The 26617-nt window shown below is 33.4% G+C and overlaps 1 protein-coding gene across 8 annotated transcripts in view; it reads right to left on the reverse strand.

The window, feature by feature from the left end:
- Positions 1-26617, reverse strand: part of Evi5 (ecotropic viral integration site 5) — a 349793-nt gene that overhangs the window by 77236 nt on the left and 245940 nt on the right. For 3 of the 8 annotated variants that reach the window (XM_069814616.1, XM_069814599.1, XM_069814624.1), the window contains exons 1-2: positions 17809-18029; positions 662-985 (exon numbers count right to left, since the gene is read on the reverse strand). The exons of 4 other annotated variants lie outside the window; for them this stretch is intronic. In XM_069814616.1, coding sequence (XP_069670717.1) covers positions 662-717 — 56 coding nt within the window. In that variant the 5' untranslated portion in view covers positions 718-985; positions 17809-18029. Of the gene's footprint in view, positions 1-661; positions 986-17706; positions 17768-17808; positions 18030-26617 lie in introns of those variants that run through there. One more of the 8 variants, XM_069814608.1, reaches the window with a different exon arrangement.

Consider the following 26617-nt stretch of genomic DNA (forward strand, 5'->3'; position numbering starts at 1 on the left):
TCCATTACCAAGTACCGTCATCCGGATTTCTCTAATGAGCCTTCGAAATATACATTTTATGTCAAAAAAATCTGGAACACAAAAACTATAATTCTAGGAGACTGGAAGAAATGCGGATTGGCAACATTGATTAATACCATTTCAGGCAATAATAATAATTAATACCAATTCCCTGATTCCATTACCAAGTACCGTCATCCGGATTTCTCTAATGAGCCTTCGAAATATACATTTTATGTAAAAAAAATCTGGAACACAAAAACTATAATTCTAGGAGACTGGAAGAAATGCGGATTGGCAACACTGATTAATACCATTTCCCTGATTCCATTACCAAGTACCGTCATCTAGATTTCTCTAATGAGCCTTCGAAATATACATTTTATGTAAAAAAAAATCTGGAACACAAAAACTATAATTATAGGGGACTGAAAGAAATGCGGATTGGCAAGACTGATTAATATCATTTCAGGCAATAATAATAATTAATACCAATTCCCTGATTCCATTACCAAGTACCGTCATCCGGATTTCTCTAATGAGCCTTCGAAATATACATTTTTATGTCAAAAAAAAAAAAAAACTCGGAACACAAAAACTATAATTCTAGGGGACTGGAATGGCAACACTGATTATTACCATTTCAGATAAGCAAACTCACCTCTTCTTTGGACGGCCTCTCTGCCACCTACAGGGTACCAGTTTCTGAAGCACCATGCTCTTCGCCTCCAATCAGAAGCTTATGCGTTCGAAAGCCACTTTATAGTCACACAACAAGTCTTATTCATGTCTGTATGGACGAATTTCTGTTGTTACTCTCGGCCTGGCCACACAGCGCCATCTCCAGATAGCACAGTACAATGCAAGAAAGGCACGCCCACTGCCTTCTTGAGATGCAGTGTCCTCGCCAAGACGATATCGGAAAACCGCTTCATGAGACTCCGCACGCGGACGGATACAATCTCTCTGGCGATCTCAACCCGTCCTAATAATTCAATGAAAATAGTTGTGACAAATGACGGTCGTAAAAAGTAGCTAATTTCTCTGAGACATAACTTGAGAACCAGGGATTCTTTCCACGAATTAAGTAAATAGGAAACCCTATTATCAAGATTGAAGTGCAGTCACGACAAAATCTATCTCGGGTGAAGATTTTAGTGGATTTTCCTAGTCGCCCCAGAAGATTTATTGAGCTGTTATTCTCACTAGCAACAAATCTGATTTCTTTCTCATCACTTGTTGTCGATTTTAGCGGCATTAAACATTCTCCACCACTGACATAGTGTGCTTAATTGACAGTTTACCCCGATATTAGCATATTAAAAAAAACATCTCAATCTACTGTCACAGTAGGAGATGCATATTATCACAGTCTACTATATACAGTCACGAAGCTTGAGTTTTGAGGGTGCTAGAAACAATAGACTGTGACGGTTCTATTTTGCATTGCCTGTAATGAGGCGATATTAGCGATCCTAGTGGTGAGCAACTATCTAATGTTTGCATATTTACTACGTATTGAGCTTCGCGACTGTATATACTAGACTGTGATATTATGTCAACTAAACTGTACGTCTCAAAGTCAGTGTTAAAGAAACTTTACATACAGACATTAGCTTTTTAAGTAACTTGTTATTTAAAATCATTTTTAAAATTGGTGCTTAATTTCACGCAATCTACCTGCACAAGTTGCAACACATTTAGAAAATATAAAACAGCAGTTATATATGATGAGTATTACTTAGACTTTAGAGAATTGTGAAATTTTGTTAAAAAATATTATTTATTTAATTAGTTATTTATTTAACCTGGTGGAGATAAGGCCATCAATTAATTACAATTAATATTAAATTTACAAATAAAATAAAAATCAAAGTACTAAAAGATTAACTGATTAATAAAAGCTAGACAGTTTATTGTAAAAGTTTAGAAGAGAGAAGCATTTCTTTTATTGATTAAGTAAAAATTAAACCTACTGTACGCAGTAAGAAAATGCTTAATAAGCTTGCTTTTGAACGCTACTAAATTCCGACAGTCTCTGATGTCACTGGGTAGGGTATTCCACAAGCGCGAGAGCGAGATTGTGTATGATGATGAATACGATGATGTCTTATGTATTGGTATGGCTAGTATGCGGCTATTTTGCGTGCGTGTGAAGAGATTATGATATGATGACATGTAACTGAAACGGGAGGCAAGGTAGGTAGGTGTAGAAGTGTGAAGGACTTGGAAAAGGAGAACAAGAGAATGAAAATTTCTACGTTCGTTAAGCCGTAGCCAGTTTAGAGTTTGGAAGGATGGGGTAATGTGGTCAGCGCGACGGACATCGCAGACGAAGCGAACACAAGAATTATGAACACGTTGTAATTTTTGCGACTGGTTGACATTGAGGTCAGTCAGTAGAAAATCACAATAATAATAGGCCTACTGCAATGAGCAAAAACTTTTTAAAATTGTACAACTAGTAACAAATTAATAACAATCATGAGAATTAACGATAATAATGAAAATTAGTGTATGGATATGTTTTACAACTTAGACGATAGAAAACAAAAGATGCGAAAACAAATGAATAAGGTGTATAAACAATTGAATACTCTTTCACATTTAAGTATAAAATATAATAATAATACTAATTTATTTATTTAATCTGGCCTTCTCTTCCGCTCAGCCAGACTAATTCTAATTGAATACAACTGATTACATAGTTATTACATTAATATTTAGATCATAAAACAACATGAAAGTAAATAATGAAAGTTGAATAAGTAATGTTAGTGACAATAATAAACATTGGTAAGAAACAGTAATAATAATAATAACAGGGTAATTTAGGGGTGCCGTTTGAAATTTCGAAGTGGGGGTGGCTGGGGTGGAGGGTGAAATCTAAAATGAAATTAAGCATGGTTTCATACTTCCCTCTCAATTTCTAAATTGACGTGTTTTTTTTGTTTAAATTGAATTCCATTTAAATAATTAGTTATTTAGACTGGGAAGTTTTGAAATGAAAACCCTGTATGTTAAGCCATAAAATTAGAAAAAGATTATCTTTATCCATGACCATAACGAAAAACATGCCTTTACTAAATACTTTTGCGTTTGTAAAGTAGGCTTTTATTCAACATTACTTTATTTCACTAGTGAGATAAAGACTTTACCTCACAGTTTGAACTTTATCTCACAGTTCATTAGTATTTTCCTAGTACCCGGGTACACACGTATACTTTTCCATTCAACTATTACTCAAGAAGTAAATATATTAGTTACTAGATGTCACTACCTCTACTTCTTTATTACCATTTCTTAAACATACATACACTCAATCTCCTTCTCTTTTCTCTATCTGCTACGTCGTAATTTGTACATTACATCCATATCTAATATGCATCTTTTTAAAATTTTTTAATAATTTACCTTTTGGGATGCGAGGAGACTTGAACCTACAAAGTTGGGTTTATAGGATTTTAAAATTTTAAAACAACACGCGTTAGCCAACTGAGCTAAACAGACACGATGATTAATTAAGTTTTAATATTCCTCTTAAGTTTACAGAAGTAAAATGTGAAATTATTTTAATCACATTAGTTCCGTGAAACTTCTAAATAATCCCTGAAACTTCAAAAAGATGAAAATACACGTTTAAAATGAAAAAATATATATTAAAATTATATAATTAATTATAATTTATTTATCCAACGCCTTAGATACCATTCTTTACTAATCATGGCCTCCTACATCATGACCTACCTAGTAACGTATTGATTCTAAAATCCATGCCATGGTATGTGATTACATGAGGACTTATTTTCTTTTATAAAACATAATTTTTCGTTATGGTCATGGATAAAATTACGTATGGTACTTGTGAGCGTGATCTTTATTGCACTCGTGTAATAAAGATGCACTTACCTCACAAGTACCATAAATAACTATTATTCATTCATATGTAATCTGATTTATTGGGATGATATGCATTTTTATATTTAACTTTTTATGACCAAATTTATAAACGAAAAAAATACAACAATAATTTCAACATACTCAAATCTTAATGAAAGCAATTAGTGATTAAAATTTCATTGAAATTATATAAAATTTGTGGAAATTTTAAAACTCTGTAGCGAATACCAAATACACAACAGAGGGTGCCGAGATATTGGTGATAGCATTTTTTCATAAAATGGCCGACTTTCAAACACGATTTAATATAGTTTTCATGGAAACCGTTTATATACAAGGTTCAAACAAATGCTACTTTAACGCGGCTGAAATACATCACCTCTTTAATTTTAAATAGCAAGGTTTGACCAGTGGTGTGAGTCAGCGTTTGATCAATCACGCAGTGCGATACGTCACTTGACATTCAGAACAAATTATCAACCTAGATATATTTATGGCGAACTGCGCATGCTGTCTCACTCGAGCCATTAATATGGCCGACACAACTTCTGGCTCCGCCAATAGCAATTATATTAACGCAATGCGCATGCTCCATGACACACTGTCAATTTATTACTAATACGGTTGAACGATTTCAAGAAGATGAACAGTGATCATCAAATTCTGGGTTACAATGCATGCGCTGTTACGTATTTATTACAAAACATTACTTTCGTCTCGATTATAAACATTTGAACGACGAGCTGCGTAAGTTCGATTAATATCAGAAATTTAATAAAAACTTTCGGAACATTATTTCAAACGTGTTTATCGATATAAAATATTTTCAAAATCTATACTAATAATAAATCTGTACCCGAAATTTTTCTGGTAATTTTCGATTTTCCAAAAATAATTGGTCCTAACATATATAATTAACCACCCTGAAACCGAAAATCGCTTTTTTGAAATTTCTGTTTGTATGTCTGTCTGTCTGTCTGTATGTTTGTTACCTTTTCACGCGATAATGGATGAACGGATTTCGATGAAAATTGGAATATAAATTAAGTTCGTTGTAACGTAGATTTTAGGCTATATGGCATTCAAAATACTTTATTTAAAAGGGGGGTTATAAGGGGGTCAGGATTAAATAAATCGAAATATCTCTCTTATTATTGATTTTTGTGAAAAATGTTACATAACAAAAGTTTCTTTAAAAATAATTTGCGATAAGTTTTATTCCTTAAACAATTTGGATAGGACTGATATTTAATGAGATAAATGAGTTTTAAAATTAAAATAACTGCCATCTAAGGCCGTGTAATGAATTAAAAAACAAATGACATCGTCTATAAGGGGCATTGGACACCAACAATGAAAAGCTATGAAAGATAGCCTACAGAGAATGTTTCTGTGTTTGTATGAAGTAATATCGGAAGCTAAATTAACCGATTTGTATAATTAATTATTATTTCACCATTGGAGAGTGTAGTTTGTCTAGATGGACATAATGCTATAATGTTATTACAGTAACTTCTGATATAATATAATGTAATATAATATAATATAATATAATATAATATAATATAATATAATATAATATAATATAATATAATATAATATAATATAATATAATATAATATAATATAATATAATATAATATAATATAATATAATATAATATAATATAATATAATATAATATAATATAATGTAATGAATATAATATAATATAATATAAATATTATATAATATAATTTAAGTTATTTGAAGGGTTCAGAACCATAGTGGTCCAAACGCCATTTACTGAATACATAGAAAACAAGGGTTAAAATTAAGTTATTACCATAATTCAACGGAAATCTATAACAAGTAAAATAAAGTATACACATTAAATTTAAATGATGTCAATGTTCATTAAACTATGGTTGCATGTAATAAAAATTAGGAACATGTTAAAGGAATTGTCAGTGCACCAATGAGTGGTCTCTGGACCAAAATGATCGCATTTTAATTATTTGGATGCAATTTAAATTAAGTAACATATTAAACGATTTATCCTTCTATCAAATACGAATCAAATGTCCTATTTTAATTATGTAATTACTTTATATTTATTTCTAACGGGTGCAGCGGAGCGCACGGGTACGGCTAGTTAATATAATATAATCTAATATAGCCTATATTAACGCAGGTGAAGTACAGAACACACAAAATACAGAATCTCAGACCATAAACAGTATAACACATTTATTAAAGCAACAACGGAAGCCGTCAAATTACTCTTCAAGGAACGACCACTCATATAAATTGAGGGAAAGAAGGCAGAGGACGGACACTGGAAAGTTTTCTTTTCTCAATCGTACTATCAGGGACTGGAATGCTTTACCTGCAGACTTACTAAAGGCTTTACCAACAACCAAAAATGTATTTAAAAATAGGCTTAAGGACTTTACTAATAGACGGTAATTACACACAGTATTTAAAGGGTGTAAATGATATGTTGTTATTGAAGTGTTGTATCAGTGAAGAATATATCGTGTCAGTGAAGTGTGCTGTGTCAGTGAAACGTGTTCCTGTCAGTGAAGCTTTATAGTTTATAGTGGCAGTGCAAAGAATTTGAACAGTGAAATGTTTTTGAAGTGTTAGTGAAATCAGGATAGAATCAGTGAAATGTGTCGTAGTTCCAGTGCAGTGAGTGAGTTGACAGCGAAATGAGTGTAATGTTGAAAGGTACTTGTGCAGATATGAACATATACTCGTGGGTTTTAGTTCGATCTTAGTTTTAAGATACAAATTAGAATATTTCAAATGTTATTTTAAGTGATCGTTTCATTTAATTTAGTATATTCCCTGTTGTTGTTATTATTATTATTATTAGTTATTAGTATTATTATTAATTGTATTTTTAATTAATACGTTTATTATTGCCATTATTGAGTGTAATTAGTTACCACTGCCACCGGGTATATACCCATTGCAGTGTGAATAAATAAATACATACATACATACAAATGGAAATTTTTTATGTATTTTTTTAGAAACAACTTTAATTTTTGGTACACATAATGTGTGTACTGAATAACAATATTAATATTATTTAAATTTATAATTAAAAAAAAGACACATTGTAGGATATGCACCATTGAAATTTAACTGCAAAAGTAATGCAATACATGGATTTTGGAGCAAAAAAAAAAAAAAAAAAAACATTAAAACCAAAATTAGCATTGTTGTGTTGTATCATATGTTGATTTCAGTTTACAAAAGGTGCTCAAAATGGCTCCCATTTACTACCAAACAATGCATAAATCTGTCTTTGAAATTGTCTAATGTTTAACCATTGTTATTCATTTGTTTTTATTAACTTTATTCACTTGTTTCTATTAGCTTTTGTCTGCAATTGTTTAATCCAAAGCCTCCTCAAATTGGTGTACTGAAGCATTAAAATTTCCCTTTATTCAGTACATATAGCCTACATTGTCATCAAAAGAGGTAATTTTTACAAAACAATAGTTTATAAATGGAAAAAAAAAATTACGTATTGAGACCTGAAGAATCCAAAAATGGTGCAATTTGAAAAAAAAAAACAGACTCATTGGCACATCCTTTCTAAATGAAAAGTATAGTACTTGAAAACATGTTCAAAATATTCCTTCTTTGATACCCTAAAACTTTTGTATAAATAGTTTCTTCATAAAATTAGTAATAACAAAGTTATAAGCATCGTTCCATAATTTTTACTCAACCTGTATATTCTCTGCTTCTAGATATAATTCTCGTAGAATATGCTGTAATTGAGCATTAATTGAATCTGAAGAAATTTCATTTTTCTTTAACGATACCTTACTTCTACAAGTTTAATTTAAGATCTCCGTTCAAGTGTTCGTTCTATCTCCGTTCAAGTTTCCGCCACATTGAGTAACTTGAAATTGCAAGATTTTAGATAAGACGTAATATTGTACATATAAATTTCCGTATAGGTAATTTTCTCTTGAAATTAGGCAAACATCTCGTTTCTCAAAGAAGTTAATGGACGGAAAGCTTTTTGTTTATCGTGTAATAGTAGTACATTATATATTTATATTGCAATATCATCAACATCACTCCATGGTTTAGAGATCATTGACTGTATTGACTTCCATCTTCTGTATGATCTGTCTTTTGGTACCTCTTTTACCCAAAGGTCTGTTAAGTGTAGATTTATTTTGGAAGTCTTGTGTTATCCGTCCTGTCTAAATGTTGCAGCCAATTAAATCTGTGTCGTGTTATGTCTTCATTATGCATTTACTTTCAATTGTTCTCTGATTACTTGGCTATTTATGTGGTCTAATAAAGTACATCCTTTTGTTTTTCTTAAGAATCTCATCTCTGATGCTTGTATTTTATTCTTAACTTTTCTTGTCTGTAACCATGTCTCAGATCCGTACATAAATATATGTAGGTTTAGCCATTGTTTTATAAAATTTAATTCTATAGTCGCGTCGCTGTTATTTACGGCGTGACTCCTCCTCTTTGCTTACGTCTTAGGAAGTGAAGGCTCTATAGTGTCTAGATAGATAGTATCGTTCGCCATTTTTGTTCTTTCGTTGCCGAGCTACCAGGCGAGGAATCTATTTTCCGCACCGTTAAACAGTATCATGTAGCTCCTATGATAATAAATCAAACGCACTGTAATTGAGCAAATAATTGAGCGGCAAATAACGTCCTCGTGTGCTTTCTGCGAACGCCAACGAAAGAAAAAAAATGGCGGGAGATTATATTAAGTATTTTGTGCGAGATCGTGCGTATTTGCTTGTTTTCTGCACAGAACCAATACGCGGTAAGTGTGAAATACCACATTCAGTATTCCCAACGTAACACACATAACAATTTCCCTCTTCTTACCGCTTAAGCGCGACATTCATTTTACTGCTTTAGGCTTTTAACATATTATTTTTAGAGACGTTTAACATAGTAATAATTATAAATTGGAAACTTACCACTGCAATTTCACCTAAATTGCAATGTTAATGATTGCTTTTAGATATTTGCAAAAATTAGGTAAAATCTATTACTCCACGAAACTTATTGCATTCCTGATACAAGTAACATTAAGGAAGCCGTGAAAAAATCAACGAGATTCCAGATGTCGATGTTATTACTGCAATATGTTACATAAATAATATTGTTAAAATATTAAAATGACAAATAAATCATTACATAACCTTACCGTTTGTTTTAAGTTCGCATTTATAGACTGGGGGGGGGGGAAAGACAGACGTATATCACGGCCTGCTGGAGTATAGTAAACACAGAAAACATTTTATAGCAACAATGTTGAAGAAAGATATTTTGGTGTTCCGAAGTTGGCGTCATTAAATAGAAACCAACATGGAGATTTCATTGCAACAAATTAGAAATTCGTCTTTCAGGTATGTAATAAACGATCTTCGCACAAAATAATGTACGATACACGAGCGGTATGTTTGTTTTCATGTTCTCGGAAATTAAAAAAGCTCAACTACGTTTCGCTTTTTCAATCTTTTCCTCGAACATGAAAACGTCAACATACCGCTCTTGTAACGTATATTACTATATCGAGCCTTAGGAAGTGTATAACGTCATCAGCAGCGAATGGCAAGACCCACACGTTTAAATGTAGCCGACCTGCAACGTGATTGGCTGCCGGAAATAAGAGCGACGGGAATATAGCATCCTTTCTTGCTTTATTTTTAAGCGTTCGTGGATTGACCCACACACTGCTTGGCATGTTGCCAATATTATACAGGGTTCGTGCCATCGACGTAGCTCAGTCGGCTAAGGCGCTTGCCTGCCGATCCGGAGTTGCGTTCGGGCGCGGGTTCGATTCCCGCTTGGGCTGATTACCTGGTTGGGTTTTTTCCGAGGTTTTCCCCAACCATAAGGAAAATGTCAGATAATCTATGACGAATCCTCGGCCTCATCTCGCCAAATATAATGTCGCTATCACCAATTCCATCGACGCTAAATAACATCGTAGTTGATCCAGCGTCGTTAAATAACCAAGTAAAATAAAAAAAATACAGGGTTCGTACAAAAAAATCTCTCAGGTTTCTAACACGTGTAATTTACGTTATATGAATCTGAGGTGTATGAAAATAGCACCAATGGAAACGGAAACTAAAAAAGCTCAGTTGTGGCAACATTGTTTTCCTAGTTTGCAAAGCTGCCTCATAATAGCGCACAAACAAATTTGTTTATTGTTGAGGCGAAATGGCTCTATAGAGGACAGAAAAGCTTGATTTTCATGTGAACCAGTCGGTTATAAATACACAACGGGAGCCACCGGAGCGGCTCAGTCGGTTAAGGCGCTTGCCTGCCGGTCTGAAATTGCGCTCGGGCGCGGGTTCGATCCCCGCTTGGGCCGATTTCCTGGTTGGGTTTTTTCCGAGGTTTTCCCCAACCGTAAGGTGAATGCCAGGTAATCTATGGCGAATCCTCTGCCTCATCTCGCCAAATACCATCTCACTATCACCAATCTCATCGACGCTAAATAACCTCGTAGTTGATACAGCGTCGTTAAATAACCAACTAAAAAATATGCAACGGCATTACCGAACAAAGTTTGGTGTAGATCCACCCAGTGGGCCTACAATCCGTAAATGTACACTGATTTTAAAGCAAGAGGATGCATCTGAAAAAAGAAGCAACGATCGATCGTGCTATGCTACAACGCGTGTGGGAGGAATTCGACTATTGGCTTGATGTGTGCCGTGTTACCAACGAAGAACACATTGAACATCTTTAGGATAAGGAACTAAACTTTTTGAGTTCCTCTTTCCATTGGTACAATTTTCATGCACCTCAAATTCACAGAACGTAAATGACATGTATTCGAAATCTGAAGGTCTTTTGTAGGAGATCTGTATTTATGTCTCCTTCCGGATGGAAACCTATTTCACATTTCAAGTATTTAAAATGTGATACTTGTTCCAATGGAATATTATCAAGTATGGTTATAATAAACTTATGTGATTCAAACGCAGCATCAAATCACAATGTCAGATACAATTCAGTATCTCCAGATGGTATTATCATGCAAGAGTCAATCAATAAGTTTCCGGACTCTCCTGAACGTAGGCAACACACCTGACATAGGAAACTGAGTAGTTATCTAGAACCAGAGAAACGCCTGGAATCTTACTACATGCATCACTTGAAAGGCATAGAAGAAGCCTAGCCATAATGGGTACATGGAGAGATTTCAGGAAAAATCGCAATAGGTCCAAATCATTCCGTTCCCAATTGTTCATAAACATTATTTTGAATTTCGAGATATAACTTTTTTTTTTGTAGGCGGGACCATACTTTCCTTCACGATACTACGAAATCTTTTTCTCAATGTGTTTTTTTTTTTCGTGAGTGGTTTTAACCTTCCCCTAAAACAATTCACTTAAAATTAATTTATAAGACTAGGTACATTACATATAAAATTAAAACTAATAACTTTATTTACTGATCCAAATAAACTTTGCGCAACAGTTTAGCAATACTCTCTTAGAAATAAAATAATACTTCATTATATTTGTAGCCCTGCTATGATAAATCTATTTTTATAAAAAAAATGCACTGCAGTTAGTTTTCGAGAATAACGAACATTTCTACAGCTTCAAGAAGCTTTCTGAGCAAAGAAATCTCATTTGGACTGATTCTATAATAGTATCAGCATTTTTAAGTTCGAAATTGTTTTCTTTTTGACAAAAAATCGTTAAAATAATTGTGATTCTCTACTTCCTCCGTTTATGGTGTAATTTAATAAACAATATTTTGTATTGGAAGCACAACATTTGCGATTTCTATAAGGAGAAACATATTTTATTTCACAATACTACCAAAACCTCATTTCTCTTTTCCTCAGTGTTTGGTTTTTGTGAATTTTTTTTATTTTCAGAAGGGAAAAATACATTAAAATAAAGTTACAATACTGCATCAGGTATCAGAGTAAAGCTAATTATGCATCAAAGTAAAGAAAATTAAGTAATTTATGTTCTGATTCAAAGAAACTTAAAACAATCGCACAACGAATATTAGTGTTGAATAAATAAAAAGAAAACAAACTTTCAGTGCATTTATACTAACCGTACATATATTCAGTTAATTTTCAAATTAAAAATTTGTAAAATAATTATTTTGAGGTATGAAACATTTCGTACCTATTTAAGAACGTTATTGAGCGAAGAAAACCGACTTACACCAATTCTACACTAGGCTTAGAGTTTTAAGCATAAAATAAAAATAACAAAATCCTCCCGCCGACTAAATTGATATGACTTAAGATCTAAACAACTGAAACACAAGGAGTTCGGTCAAATTAATAAATAAAATATCATTAATACGATAATAATTTTATATAAAGGGACGACTTATACCTTAACGTGTAGTTAACCACTCTGCAGTTTGAATTTTCTTTCTATAATTTTTTCAAAATCGTGTGTTCTTGAATCTCTTTTTCACGCTGGTTCTAGAAATAACATCAAGCTTTTACAGAAAATAGGAGTTTATATTTTACAGTTTTTATTAATTTAATCACAAACATAATGAAACAACATTTAATACAAGAAATAAAATATTTTTGGTGAAGACATAGCAGCAGCACTTGTGCCAACCTACAAGCTTTCGCGGCAAATATTTTCTTCCAATAAATTAATTCCTTCTGACAAACAAGGTTCTCCGCGATCAATCTTATGAAGTAAACTTGATTCTATTGAGGAACACACTGTACATGATAGAAAAGAACTAAGAACAGTTCTGAATTTAGTATAAAATGTGACCTAATAACAAACATTAGCCCTCAATCATAAGAAGCCACGAAGAGCTGTATTCATTAATATACAATTTTGTCTTTAACATACAATCTTGATAAAGTTTCGGAAATTTGCTGAGAAATATAGAAATTGCATGTAAATGTGTGTTATTTACAACGACTACGAACTGCAAGCAATTTTATAACATAGGCCTATATGTAATAGTTGAAGGAGGCATTCATAAGAAAATGTGTAAATCTATTAATACAATATAGTGTACTAATTGCTAAGTTATAACGTTTGTACTATCTTCATGACTATAGTGAGGACAGGTAAGGGAAAGGAGGGCCCAGTAAATTTAATACCATCAAATATATAATTTAGTATTTCATAATATACAGGGTGTTTCAGAAATACTTTCACAAAAGTCCTAAAATCCTTAGTTTTTAAGTTATTATTGAAAGAACATAATGAAACAAGTTAGATATTGTCAGCTTGGTAGCAAGTGTTGCAACTTTATTCAATTCAGGAACTCATAACAAATGTTCAAATGACAAATGACTGTAGTAAACAAGTCTCGTTGGCAACACATAGCCATCTAGGATACAATGAGTGCATCAGCAGAATTGTATCGATAACATCATTTGATCATCTAACAAAATGAATTATTATCGATTACAAACTTAAGTTAAGTTGTTGGATAATACCTCCAAACGCGTTCAACGTAAACTTCCATTGTTGTGAGTTTTGAGTTGATTAAAGTTGCAACAATTGCTCCAAGCTGACAATATCTAACAGATGTTTCATTAATAACTAAAAACTAAGGATTTTCGGACAAACTGTATGTTTATATGAGCTTTTTTTTTCTTGTTTTGTTGTGAGAAACATGCCCTCATGATTTGTCAAAGTATTCTGAAACGCCCTATATAATATAGTTATTTATGAGCTTAGAATCCGTTATTTCTTATGAATAATTTGTCTTTGTAAAGGACATATTTTTGTAATAAATTTTCGGTTATTTGTTGTTCTTAATTGGTAAAATATAAATACTTTATACTTGGTTAGAAATTCGTTTTTGGCGTGCATTAATGTTATGGCAAACTTTTTATACTGCTAGTGTAATTTTCTGAGGTTTATTCGATTTGTTTTGTATTTTGTTCCTAGTTTAATACTTCTGAATCCATAAACCTATACATTAATTCTGAAACTAGCAATAATTAAATAATAAATGAAGTCTTCTAGTGTTAGTCCATTAAAAATATTACGATCTTACAGCACGATTACGTTGGTCTGTCCTATGAAATTAAGAACGGTTTACAGAGGATTTCAGGAAATCCCAACGATTTGCGTGGAATGAAAGTACTGAATACAATATGCACTTTCTTCAACACTGTACTTATTTCATATTTATGTATGTACATAACTCATACACCCAATATTTCCATGACTATTGTATGGGAAACCTCGAGACATTATTACAAAAGATGGAGCTTCTAGGACAGCGGGGAAAACCTGAACCACGCAGTTCATCCCACACTTCTGTTTCCATGGTACAGCGAGTGACGTCAGAGTAAACGTGTTATGTCAAAACTTTATTATTTTTCTCCCCTGTATTTCGAATACAGATGTTTCAGATTAAAACGAAATAAATTGTACTTTCTGAGACTCCTTATTTAATTGTTTCGTATTTTATATCTAGTTTAATGCCTTCCAATTTCCATATTTAACTTAGAGATCACAACTTACAATATTCAAATAATAAGTTAACAATTTTTCAGTGTAAAATTGTGGGAAAAATAGTCTCCCACGATTACATAGGACTTACCTAAGAAAGAGAGGGAGTTGAATGAAATAAAAAAATCAATGAATAACTGTACAATTTTATATCACAAACACAGAATCCCTTAAGCATAGTCAATTAATTAATTATACAGAGTGTTCATTCCAAATCTAAATAACTATTTATTTCAATTAAATTAAATTTAACAAAAAACACGACAATTTAGACACTGATGAGAAAATTTAAAACCAGTATTTATTTCAAGTTAGGTTTCATTCCCTCACGCCCCCATTACCTGGATATTAAGTAATATCACAGTCTAGTATATACAGTCACGAAGCTTGAGGTGATGAGAGTACTAGGAACAATAAACTGTGCCGGTACTATTTCGCATTGTCTGTGATGAGGCTATAGTAGCGATCCTAGTGGTCAGCAACTATCTATGGATGCTTATTCCCTACGTATTGAGCTTCGTGAATGTATATAGGTCTACTAGACTATGATAATATTATGGTTGTCTATTATAAAGCTATTCCTTAAAAATTTGATATGGGATAGCAAAAGCTGAAATTTGGATTTATGTTATTTATGTATGATTTTCATACTATGACAATGTTATGTAGAGGAATTCCCAAATATGCTGTATTACTATCTAGTCAACAATAGAACACATTTTGGACATTTAATCAAGTAAATTTGATTATTTAAATTTAGGAAATTACCTAAAAAGTTGTGTTTTCATCCTACAACCGCCAATAACAACAATCCAGGTTGCTAGGCGAAGATAGAAAACAAAAGCTGTGACAAATGAATTACATGTATAAACAGTTGAATATTGTTTCAAGTTTAAGTATCGTATTATATAAAGGGATGTCATTTGAACCTAAAATGCAATTAACACTGCTTTTAAACTTCACCCTCAATATCTAAATTGACGTGCTTTTGTTTAAATTAAATTTAAGGCGTTGCGCTACTGAAAACAGTAAAATTTTAACAAATTTTATCATTTTTTTATTTTCGCGCTAAAATGTATGGTTTCATGAAAATTTTATTTCAATAAATTAATCTTAAGTATACTTTTATATAATGGTGGAAGTAGTGTGTTAATGTACGAGTTAAGTGTAACCAAAACTTTAAATTTAATTACCTCAAAAATAAATTTTCTACGTTTTCAACAAATATTCATTTTATTTCCCGGTTGTTAAAGCTAGAGTGATGAAACTTGGCACACTTATTCATTAATATCTCTGTTGTGAAATGGACCATTTGGATGGCTGTATTCTTCATAGCTTTATTGCTAGAGAATTATACGTAAAGCTATATTGTTTTTTATTAAGGTTTGAACATTGAAGAAATTATATATATATATATATATATATATATATATATATATATATATATACAAATGAACAAATTATAGTAGGGCATTACTAATGCTCCATTGCACAAAATGCAGTGTTACCTTCAAAAATAGGATTTTCACTAATAAAATAAGAAAAAAAAAAAACAAAATAAGTTAATTTTTTTTAAGTCTTTTTAAGAGAAAAGATTGAAATTTACAATGTGCGATTATGATATTGATAAGTATTTACAGTAAAAATTTATTTTATCTCTCGAACTAAAAATTGTGGAGTTTACAAATCTCAGTAGCGCAACGCCTTATGAAATAAATAGTTATTTAATCTGAGAAGTTTTGAAATGTAACCCCAGTATGAAATATTTAATTTGTGCGAGATCGTGCTTGGTTTCCGCACAAAACCAATCCGCAGAAAGTCTAAAATTCCACATCAGTATTCCCAACCTAACACACATAACAATTTCCCTCTTCTTACCGCCTAAGTGACATATTGATTGTACTGCTTTAGGCTTTTAACATATTATTTTTAGAGACGTTCAATGTAGTAATAATTATAAATTGGAAACTTACCACTGCAATTTCACCTAAATTGCACTGTTAATTATTGTTTTTAAATATTTGCAAAAATTAAGTAAACTCTACAACTCCACTAAAGTTACTGCATTCGTGATGCAAGTAACATTAAGGAAGCTGTGAAAAAATCAACAAGATTCCAGACTCATCATAGACTGGGGGAAAAAAAAAACAGACGTATATCACGGCCTTCTGGAGTATAGTAAACAAAGAAAACACTTTAAAGCAACAATGTTGAAGACAGACATTTTTTTTTGCAAATTTGCCGTCACTGAACAGAAACCAAGATGGAGATTTCATTGCAACTAATTAGAAATTCCTCTTTCAGGTATGTAATAAATGATCTTCGCACAATAGTAATATGCGTTACAAGAGCGGTATGTTGACGTTTTCATGTTCGAGGAAAAGATTGAAAAAGCGAAACGTAGTTGACCTTTTTCAATTTCCGAGGATTGAAAGAAAACATACCGCTCGTGTATCGTACATTATTTTGTGCGGAGAACGTTTATTACATACCTGAAAGAGGAATTTTTAATTAGTTGCAATGAAATCTCCATCTTGGTTTCTGTTCAATGACGGCAATTTTGGAAAACAAAAATATCTATCTTCAACATTGTTGCTTTAAAAAGTTTTCCGTGTTTACTATACTCCAGCAGGCCGTGATATACGTCTGTCTTTTTTTCCCCCCAGTCTATAAATGCGAACTTAAAACAAACAGCTTCCTTAATGTTACATGCATCACGAAATGCAGTAACTTTAGTGGAGTTGTAGAGTTTACTTAAGTTTTGCAAATATTTAAAAACAATAATTAACAGTGCAATTTAGGTGAAATTGCAGTGGTAAGTTTCCAATTTATAATTATTACTATGTTAAACGTCTCTAAAAATAACATGTTAAAAGCCTAAAGCAGTAAAATGAATATGACGCTTAAGCGGTAAGAATAGGGAAATTGTTATAGGGAATAGGGAATAGGGAATAATGAATGTGGTATTTCACACTTACCGCGTATTGGTTTTGTGCGGAAAGCAAGCAAATACGCACGATCTCGCACAAAATAATGTGCGATACACGAGCGGTATGTTTTGTTTCAATTCTCGGAAATAAAAAAAGTTCAACTACGTTTCGCTTTTTCAAACTTTTCCTCGAACATGAAAACTTCAACATACCGCTCTTGTAACGCATATTACTATTGTTTTTGTTTTAAATCTACTATGTAAGTATACATAATAACATGAAAAACGTATTGAAACGTGTATTGTATACAATGACAGTTCTTAAAAAAAAATTGTTACGCAGTTGTGCACATAAACACGAAGCATGTATGTACAGTAAATGCGTGTTATTTAATAACGACCGTGAGCTGTAGGAGATTTTAAGATGTGTGACAGTTGAAGGGTGTAGTTCATGGTGTGTGTACAAGTACTAATAGGCTATCTAAGTTATGTAACGTTTGTACGGTATTTCGGTGGAGCGGTTTGGCGGGGAGAAGGGTCCGGCAGCAGTCACGTCTTGGCGCGGGTTCCGTGCAGTGCCGATCACTTAAACGACAGACACACGATAAACGACCGCGACTGCTACACGTGACGGGAAACAAACACTAAAAAGAATGTGAAGTCTGGGTGTTTTCTTGATGGAACACACGCACGCACACGTGTTACCGGCACCGGGTCCGCGGCACATGTGAGGAGGCTGGGGCGGCCGGGAGCACTGGAGCCCGGATCCGCTGCGCCTGGATCAATACCGCCCGCCGTACATCCGAGCCGAGCCGAGCGGAGGTCAGGACAGGTACGAGAGGAGACATCACGTTGTTTACTAATACTCGGCTACGACACGGGGCGATGAACTGGATTTTATGGATTTTGAAGGCCCAGACATCGATGACTCTTGGCCCGGAAACGTGATGTCTCAATTAGAATCCTATCAGGTTCCGGAGATAGAAAAAATACTACAAAAACATCTACGCTGCAGATGTACCAGAGATTCCCGATCTTTTGCGTAGCCACCTTAAGGCGATGAGCTACTGAAATTTCTAAAATCCACAATTTTTAGCTAGAGTGTTGAAATTTTTATTGAATATGGATATCATAATCAGATAATCAAATACAGTAGAACTTGGTTATAACGACATCCAAGGGACCTTGAATATTATGTTGTTATAAACGAGTGTCGTAGTAACCGAGATTCACATTATCAGTCTAGTGAGGTGGAAAATGAAAAATAATAAACATAATTAGGCTTATTTTAGATTTATGTATTCACTTTAAGCATACCATGAACACAATAACAGTACATTATGCAACGAGCCTATAATGATAGTAATTAAGAATCGAGTATGGATATTTATGAAACGAGAGCAAGCGAGTTTCATAATTTTCATACGAGCTTCTTAATTACCATTACAGGCGAGTTTCATACGACTTTTTATGCTCGACCATATTTCTAACATGAATTACCGGTATTCAGATGTATACATTTTATTTGTAACTGACAAGATCGGAAGTGACCTTGTTCTAGGTCGTGAATTGTGAGATGTGCGCAGACGCGAAAGTATTGATTTTTTCCGAGGAACAATAATGTCATTGACCTTGACGTAGTCCTGTTAAACTTGATAATATTATAACCTTGATTATTGAATTCGACATTGAAAAACGATATAACAAATTGAATTTATTTGAATATTATTTACAATTAACGCTAATTATTATAGTAACAGAACATAACCTTCTGCGACAGTATTGGATTTCCAGCCTCCGTGACTTTTCGCTAATTCTCTTTCGATTGCATATCCGAGAATAATCGATACTTGCGGTTTTATAACGGTACAAAGCTGACTTGTCATTGGCTGAACATATGTAAGCTGAGTTATCATTGGCTGAAGACCTGTACTTTAATGAGTAGGTGTACTTTAATGACATGCTTTAAAGGACTGCTACTGGGTGTATAATTAGTACATTTCGGCATGGTCGAGCATAAAAAATATTACAAAAATATCTACGCTGCAGATGTACCAGAGATTCCCAATCTTTTGCGTATCCACCTTAAGGCGATGAGCTACTGAAATTTCTAAAATCCACAATTTTTAGCTAGAGTGTTGAAATTTTTATTGAATATGGATATCATAATCAGATAGTCAAATACAGTAGAACTTGGTTATAACGACATCCAAGGGACCTTGAAAATTATGTTGTTATAAACGAGTGTCGTAGTAACCGAGATTCATATTATCAGTCTAGTGAGGTGGAAAATGAAAAATAATAAACATAATTAGGCTTATTTTAGATTTATGTATTCACTTTTAAGCATACCATGAACACAATAAAATACATGTACAATTACAAATACAGTATTCTGTATTAAAACAGTTTGTTCATTACTCACCAAACTTATTTACTGAGGAGTGAAGTAATCAGTCATTTTACTCTGTTGTCTCCTACTTGCCCAATACACACTTTCTAAATTAAATTCTATGTTCATTACTTCAGTTGCAATTTCACTGCTCATTCTCCTAGCTTCATACACCTTCCTCTAGCTTCACAGAAATGTTCACAATTCTAATGGCTCCTAAACCGTCACTCATTTCTTTTAGTGGCCATACTGCGTTAAAATGCGTGCACTTAGTGAAAACTTCCTGTCGAAACTGACCGCATGAATTCGGGCAGGTTACAGTGGGGTGAGGAATCTGCTTGCATTCCAGAGGTCTATAATAGAAGGGAACAGTAAAGGATTTGCCAGATTTCAGCAAAATATTTCTTAAAATACTTCGGTTCTTAGAAAATTGTATTCCAAACTGAGGTTGAAAATGACGTTATATGCGAGGTAGACACAGATACGTTTGTTGTATTAAGCAAGGTAGAAAAGCATATGTCTTATGGGGAATTAGTTGGGATCACAGAATATTTGACGTTATAGGCGAGGTGTCGCACAAAACGAGGTCGCTATAACCAAGTTCTACTGTATTGTAAAATTCAATTTTTTCTCATAACACTTGAAACATCTTACTTTTAATTTTCTTCGTGAAAATCCTATTTCCAAAAAAAAATATTATTTTTGTAAACTGATTTTTTCTTAAAGGTAACATAACAAATTGTTTAATGGAGCATTAGTAATGCCCTACTCTACAGTAATTTGTTCATTTGTAATATATATATATATATATATATATATATATATATATATATATACACCCAACTGTTAGATTTGAGATGAGCCAGGCCCAACCATCCGAGGTCAACAAAGAAAAACAACAAATTTATGAGCCTACTATTCCGTATTTTCGAGAAAAATATCAGATGGAAGGCACCTGGGAAGTACATGGTTTAATGATCGGAGCGAGGGGCACCATCCCACGATCAACTGTAAACACTATCAAAACATTTGGAATCCATGACATCATTCCAAAAATAATTACTTCTAGCATTAAAGGGTCTGTGGCAATTCTGAAAAATCATTTATACGGAATATCATAATACCCCCCCCCCCTTTTCTATTCGTTAGTGTGTGATTGTTACAAATATATGTACAAATTTATTATTTCTTAAACTTAAGCTCCTAGTTCACATTTAAATTTGGCTCATCTATCTTACTGTAATCATTACTATTCTTATATGTGTGTTATTCTGTGTTTTTGGCAACCCAGGATGCCTGGGCAGACTATTTCTTGAAATAAATTATATATTATATATATATATATATATATATATGTGTGTGTGTGTAATTACATATGAAGACATTATTACAAAAACAACCCTTGTCAAAACTGCAACTTTTCAGAACAATAAAAATAAATAGAACAACACATGTCAGCTCTTTCCGTACAACTGGTGTCTATCCTTGTGGTTATTGCACTTGACATGTGTCATTTTTGGAGTCTATAAACATTTGAAATAGTAGTAAATGTGTACTTATCTCATTTTCATTAAAATGACTAGGCTGTTTTTGTAATAATGTCTTCAAGATATATATAAGGCTATTCCACACTTCTGGAGTAACGGTTAGCGCGTCTGGCAGCAAAACCAGGTGGCCCGGGTTCGATTCCCGGTAAGGGAAAGTTACCCGGTTAAGGTTTTTTCCGGGGTTTTCCCTCATCCCAATATGAATAAATGCTGGGTAACTTACGGTGCTGGACATCGGACTCATTTCACCGGCATTATCACCTTCATCTCATTCAGACGCTAAATAACCTAAGATGTTGATAAAATGTCGTAAAACAATCTACTAAAATTATATATATATATATATATATATACATAATTTATTCAATGTTCAAACATTAATAAAAACAATACTGACTTACGTATAATTCTCTAGAAATAAAACTATGCTGAATGCACCCAATCAAATGCTACATTTCATAACAGAGATATTAATGAGTATGTCAAGTTTCATCACTCTAGTTTTAAACACTGAGAAATGAAATTAATACTTGTCATTGAAAAGAAAGAAAATTTATTTTTTGAGATGACTGAATTGAAAGATTAGGTTACACATAACCCGTACATTAACAAAACTGCTACTAAATTATATAGAAGTATACTTATAAATTAAGATATTGAGATAAAATTTCCATGAAAATACCCCTTATGAAACAGTTATCGGTTGATTGTAGAATGAAAACACAGCTTAATTTGTGTAATTTCCTAAATTTAATCAATAAGGATGATTTATGTTCTCTCTTGAAGGGTACCATACACCACTTTAAAATAATTTAATACACAAACACAACTATTACATGAAATTCTCAATAAGTTTTTGTAGCTTTAGTCTCTTCAGCTCTAATCAACAACAAAAATACATGTTGCCAGGCAACGATACAAAACAAAAGATGCGAAAATAAATGAATGAGATGTATAAACAATTGAATGCTATTTCATATTTACGTATAAAAATATAGGAGTGCCATTTGAAATTTCAAAGGGGGGTAGCTGGGGGTGGAGGTGAAACCTAATATGCTTAAGCCTGATTTCACATTTCTCCTCAATATCTAAATTGACGTGTTTTTTTTTGTTTAAATTGAAATTAATTTAAATAATTAGTTATTTAGACTGAGAAGTTTTGAAATGAAAGCCCTGTATAATTTTTCTTCGATTCTTGTCGCAATCTGAAAGGCATCTGAAATGATAGATGAAATATTAAGAGTAGATGGGTATTTATAAACACTGCACTAAAATAGGACGACAGTAAATCGAATTTGACCTACATTATGAATTAAAAAAAGTCGACATGATCCGAACACGAAGTCTTGTTCAAGCACGATGTCATGGAAATGACGGAACGGTTGGAGACAAATGTCATAATCAGGATTATCTTGCCGGGTTCGTTTACTGAACAAGTTTAGTCATTAGTTTGAATAATTTCGCAATTTTGTTATTAGTAGGCTGGTGGACGAAGTATTAGGTCCTCCAGAGTTCTTTTTATATTTTTGTATCTTTCCTATGATTAACATTTTTTACACTTTTGTTTTCAATGGGAAGACAAAATAGATCTTCCGAGATATATTTTTATACTGTTCTTTTTGCGGGGTCAAGCCACATACAATCCCACGGGACGTGGGAAGTAATTTATTTCACATAAAAAAACTACTTAAACGTCCGTCGCAGTTGTCCGAAACAATTTTATATTAAGACAAAAAAATTCGCCGTCCGCGGGGACCTAACCCATGATCTTCTGCACGTCGCTTACGAATGAGCTATTATGACGAGAGACAAATTCTGCATCTGCGTGGTGTGTCGATCTCCTGACGACGGTCCGGTTCCAGTATTAAGGCTGGTTCACAATAAACCGGGAACGGAAACGACAACGAGAACGAGAACGGAAATAATGTTAAAATAAATGTATTTAAATGTGAGCGTTCACAATAGTTAATTGTGAATGCTCACATTTCAATACATTTATTTTAACAATATTTCCGTTCTCGTTGTCGTTTCCGTTCCCGGTTTATTGTGAACCTCGCGCTGTATGTATCATCAATAGCTCGAAATTTTATTTCCGTATGTGTACATAGATTCAGTAGTTTCAGAGAAAAATTCACTTAAGTCTGAAAAATCCTAACTTATGGAAAACTGCATTAAAAAGATGTATTAGTAGAGTCAGAAAGTACCGGAACTTCGGGTGCCAACGCCATTCTCTATAGGTAACTTCTCTCCCTGGTCCTTGTAGTATGTGGCCTACTCTCCAGGCGTATAGACTCAGTGCGAACATGTGTGGTTATCTCTGTTGTAGAGGGCATATAACATTTACACAACACCGCTTTAAAGTACACCCCCTGGGCAGTGACACACTTCTGCCAGCGTCCATAACACTTCTTTAAACATTCCTTCAGCCCATCTTTAGTCACTTCCCGCAGAGCGCTTTTCGCTGATGCAAATGGGGTGGAAATGGCAAATCGACTTTTCAGGCTGCATCCTCCCACTTCAACTGACCAGTTAAATTGTGACCATATTTTTGTGAATTTAATGCATTAATAAATGAGACAGGGAAATAAAAAACTCCGTAACTCCAATAAACCAAATTTTACAGGACAGAGAAAAAAACGTATTATTTCTCTTACTAACTTTAAATATTATATATTTATCTATTAATATTGTGTAAAATTACATACTTTATCAATTAAATACTTCAAAAACTAAATGTTTACATTATCTTACGCTACAATTTGAAATAAACACTGCTGGAGTTAGTGGTTTTCTGACTCCCACAGTGTATGGATTAAGAAAAGTGAATAAATATGAGCCATGTGAAGAAAAAAAGATAAGTATATCATAATTCCCTTATGAAATATTCGAATATACGAGAAATGGAAGTTTATTATTAAGATTAACATTGCTACATTTTTTAAATTTCAAATATATGAGACAGAAAATCACAAATTACCATAAAGCGCATCAAAATACACAAATAAAACCACAAACAATATTAAAATGTTAACACAGTCTCATTCATGTTACAGATTCTGCTTTTTTCTCTCACTCTCATGTTCTTCCTATGCAAACAGAGTTTGGTAATTCCTCCTACTTTCCTCAGAAATAAGTTGCATTAAATTTTGCAAGTCCTTTTGCTTTCTTCTTTCAATGGCAATGCTGAATTGTACTTCAGTTGACTGGGGAATGATGCATATCGACTCGATATTGTGCTTTTAATAGTCTTACTTACATAGATTTCATAGATTTTTGTGACATTCTGAATACCGTATCGTATCACTTTACTCAGCGATAGTGTTGCCACCTACCGGGAAATTAAGCTTGGAATGCAAAAACTCTCTTATTCCATGGAGTAAGTGGAGTTCTGACTTCCACGAGTTTTAAAACAGCCCCCAGAATGCAGATGAATGTCGATATTAGTGTATTCTTGCCTTCCACGCATGCGGGACAAACTAACAAGCATCATCCAGCCCATAACTCAACTTTGTCAAAAATTGGAGTTAGTGGGCTTTTGATCTCCCTGTCTCAAATAGTACATTATGCAACGAGCTTATAATGATAGTGATTAAGAAGCGAGTATGGATGTTTATGAAACGAGCGCAAGCGAGTTTCATAATTTTCATACGAGCTTCTTAATTACCATTATAGGCGAGTTTCATACAACTTTTTATGCTCGACCATATTTCTAACTTGAAATTATTCAGATATATACATTTTATTTGTATCTGACAAGATCGGAAGTGACCTTGTTCTAGGTCGTGAATTGTGAGATGTGCACAGACGCGAAAGTATTGATTTTTTCCGAGGAACAATAATGTCATTGACCTTGATGTAATCCCGTTAAACTTAATGTAACCTTGATTACTGAATTCGACATTTAAAAACGAGATGACAAATTGAATTTATTTGAATATTATTTACAATTAACGCTAATTATTATAGTAACAGAACATAATCTTCTCCGACAGTATTGGATTTCCAGCCTCCTTGACTTTTCGCTAATTCTCTTTCGATTGCATATCCGAGAATAATCGATACTTGCGGTTTTATAACGGTACAAAGCTGACTTGTCATTGGCTGAACACCTGCAAGCTGAGTTGTCATTGGCTGAACACCTGTACTTTAATGAGTAGGTGTACTTTAATGACATGCATTAAAGGACTGCTATCAGGTGTATAATTACTACATTTCGGCATGGTCGAGCATAATAGTACATTATGCAACGAGCCTATAATGAAGGTAATTAAGAAGTGAGTATGGATATTTATGAAACGAGCGCAAGCGAGTTTCATACGACTTTTTATGCTCGACCATATTTCTAACTTCATATTATTAATTTCTGAGCAATGTCCCGTATGTTGTGAGATGTGCGCAGACGCGAAAGTATTGATTTTTTCCGAGGAACAAATGTCCACATTGATCTTGCTAGGCCATGAGAACCTAGAGAGATAACATTGACATTAAATTAGACATTGAAAAACGAGATGACAAATTGAATTTATTTGAATATTATTTACAATTAATGCTAATTATTATAGTAACAGAACATAACCTTCTGCGACAGTATTGGATTTCCAGCCACCGTGACTTTTCGCTAATTCTCTTTCGATTGCATATCCGAGAATAATCGATACTTGCGGTTTTATAACGGCAGAAAGCTGACCTGTCATTGGCTGAACAGTTGTAACCTGAGTCGTCATTGGCTGAAAGACCTGACCTTTAATGAGTAGGTGTACTTTAATGACATGCATTAAAGGTCTGCTACCAGGTGTATAATTACTACATTTCGGCATGGTCGAGCATAAAATTACATATTTTATTATACATTTCCCCGATATTTACATATTTCGCATTTTGATATTACATAAAAATCCGGATCTAGTAATCATATGACTTCGGAGGAAAGCCGTTGCAAATGTTTTGGTCGCCACAAATGCGAGAAAGATGGAACCCCGAGTCGATAAAACAAATTGAGCTTATCATCTAGCAGTGTTGCTTCTGCCCCGTCTCACAACTCTCTCTTTTTACAACGACAGTGTAACCGCTTTTGAATATGAAATATGGAGACTGTAGGCGGATTACATCCTTACACAACTGACACTATAAATAAAGCAAGATATGTTCGTATAGCTGTGTACAGGTTTCGTCTGTAACGCGAGCGCAGGCAAAGCTGCTAAACAAAGACGAGAGCGCTTGTGATTTTAATAACGTGGATAAAAGAACGAAAGAACCTATCAAGTACACAACCCGCCCCACACCCGTGCCAGACGGGATGCCGAACACTGGGGCAGAAAAACCACAAGAAAATCGTTATGCTAGCAGCCATGAAAGAACGCCATAAAGGAATAA

This window comes from Periplaneta americana, chromosome 2 (genome assembly GCF_040183065.1).
Source record: "Periplaneta americana isolate PAMFEO1 chromosome 2, P.americana_PAMFEO1_priV1, whole genome shotgun sequence".
NCBI lineage: Eukaryota > Metazoa > Arthropoda > Insecta > Blattodea > Blattidae > Periplaneta > Periplaneta americana.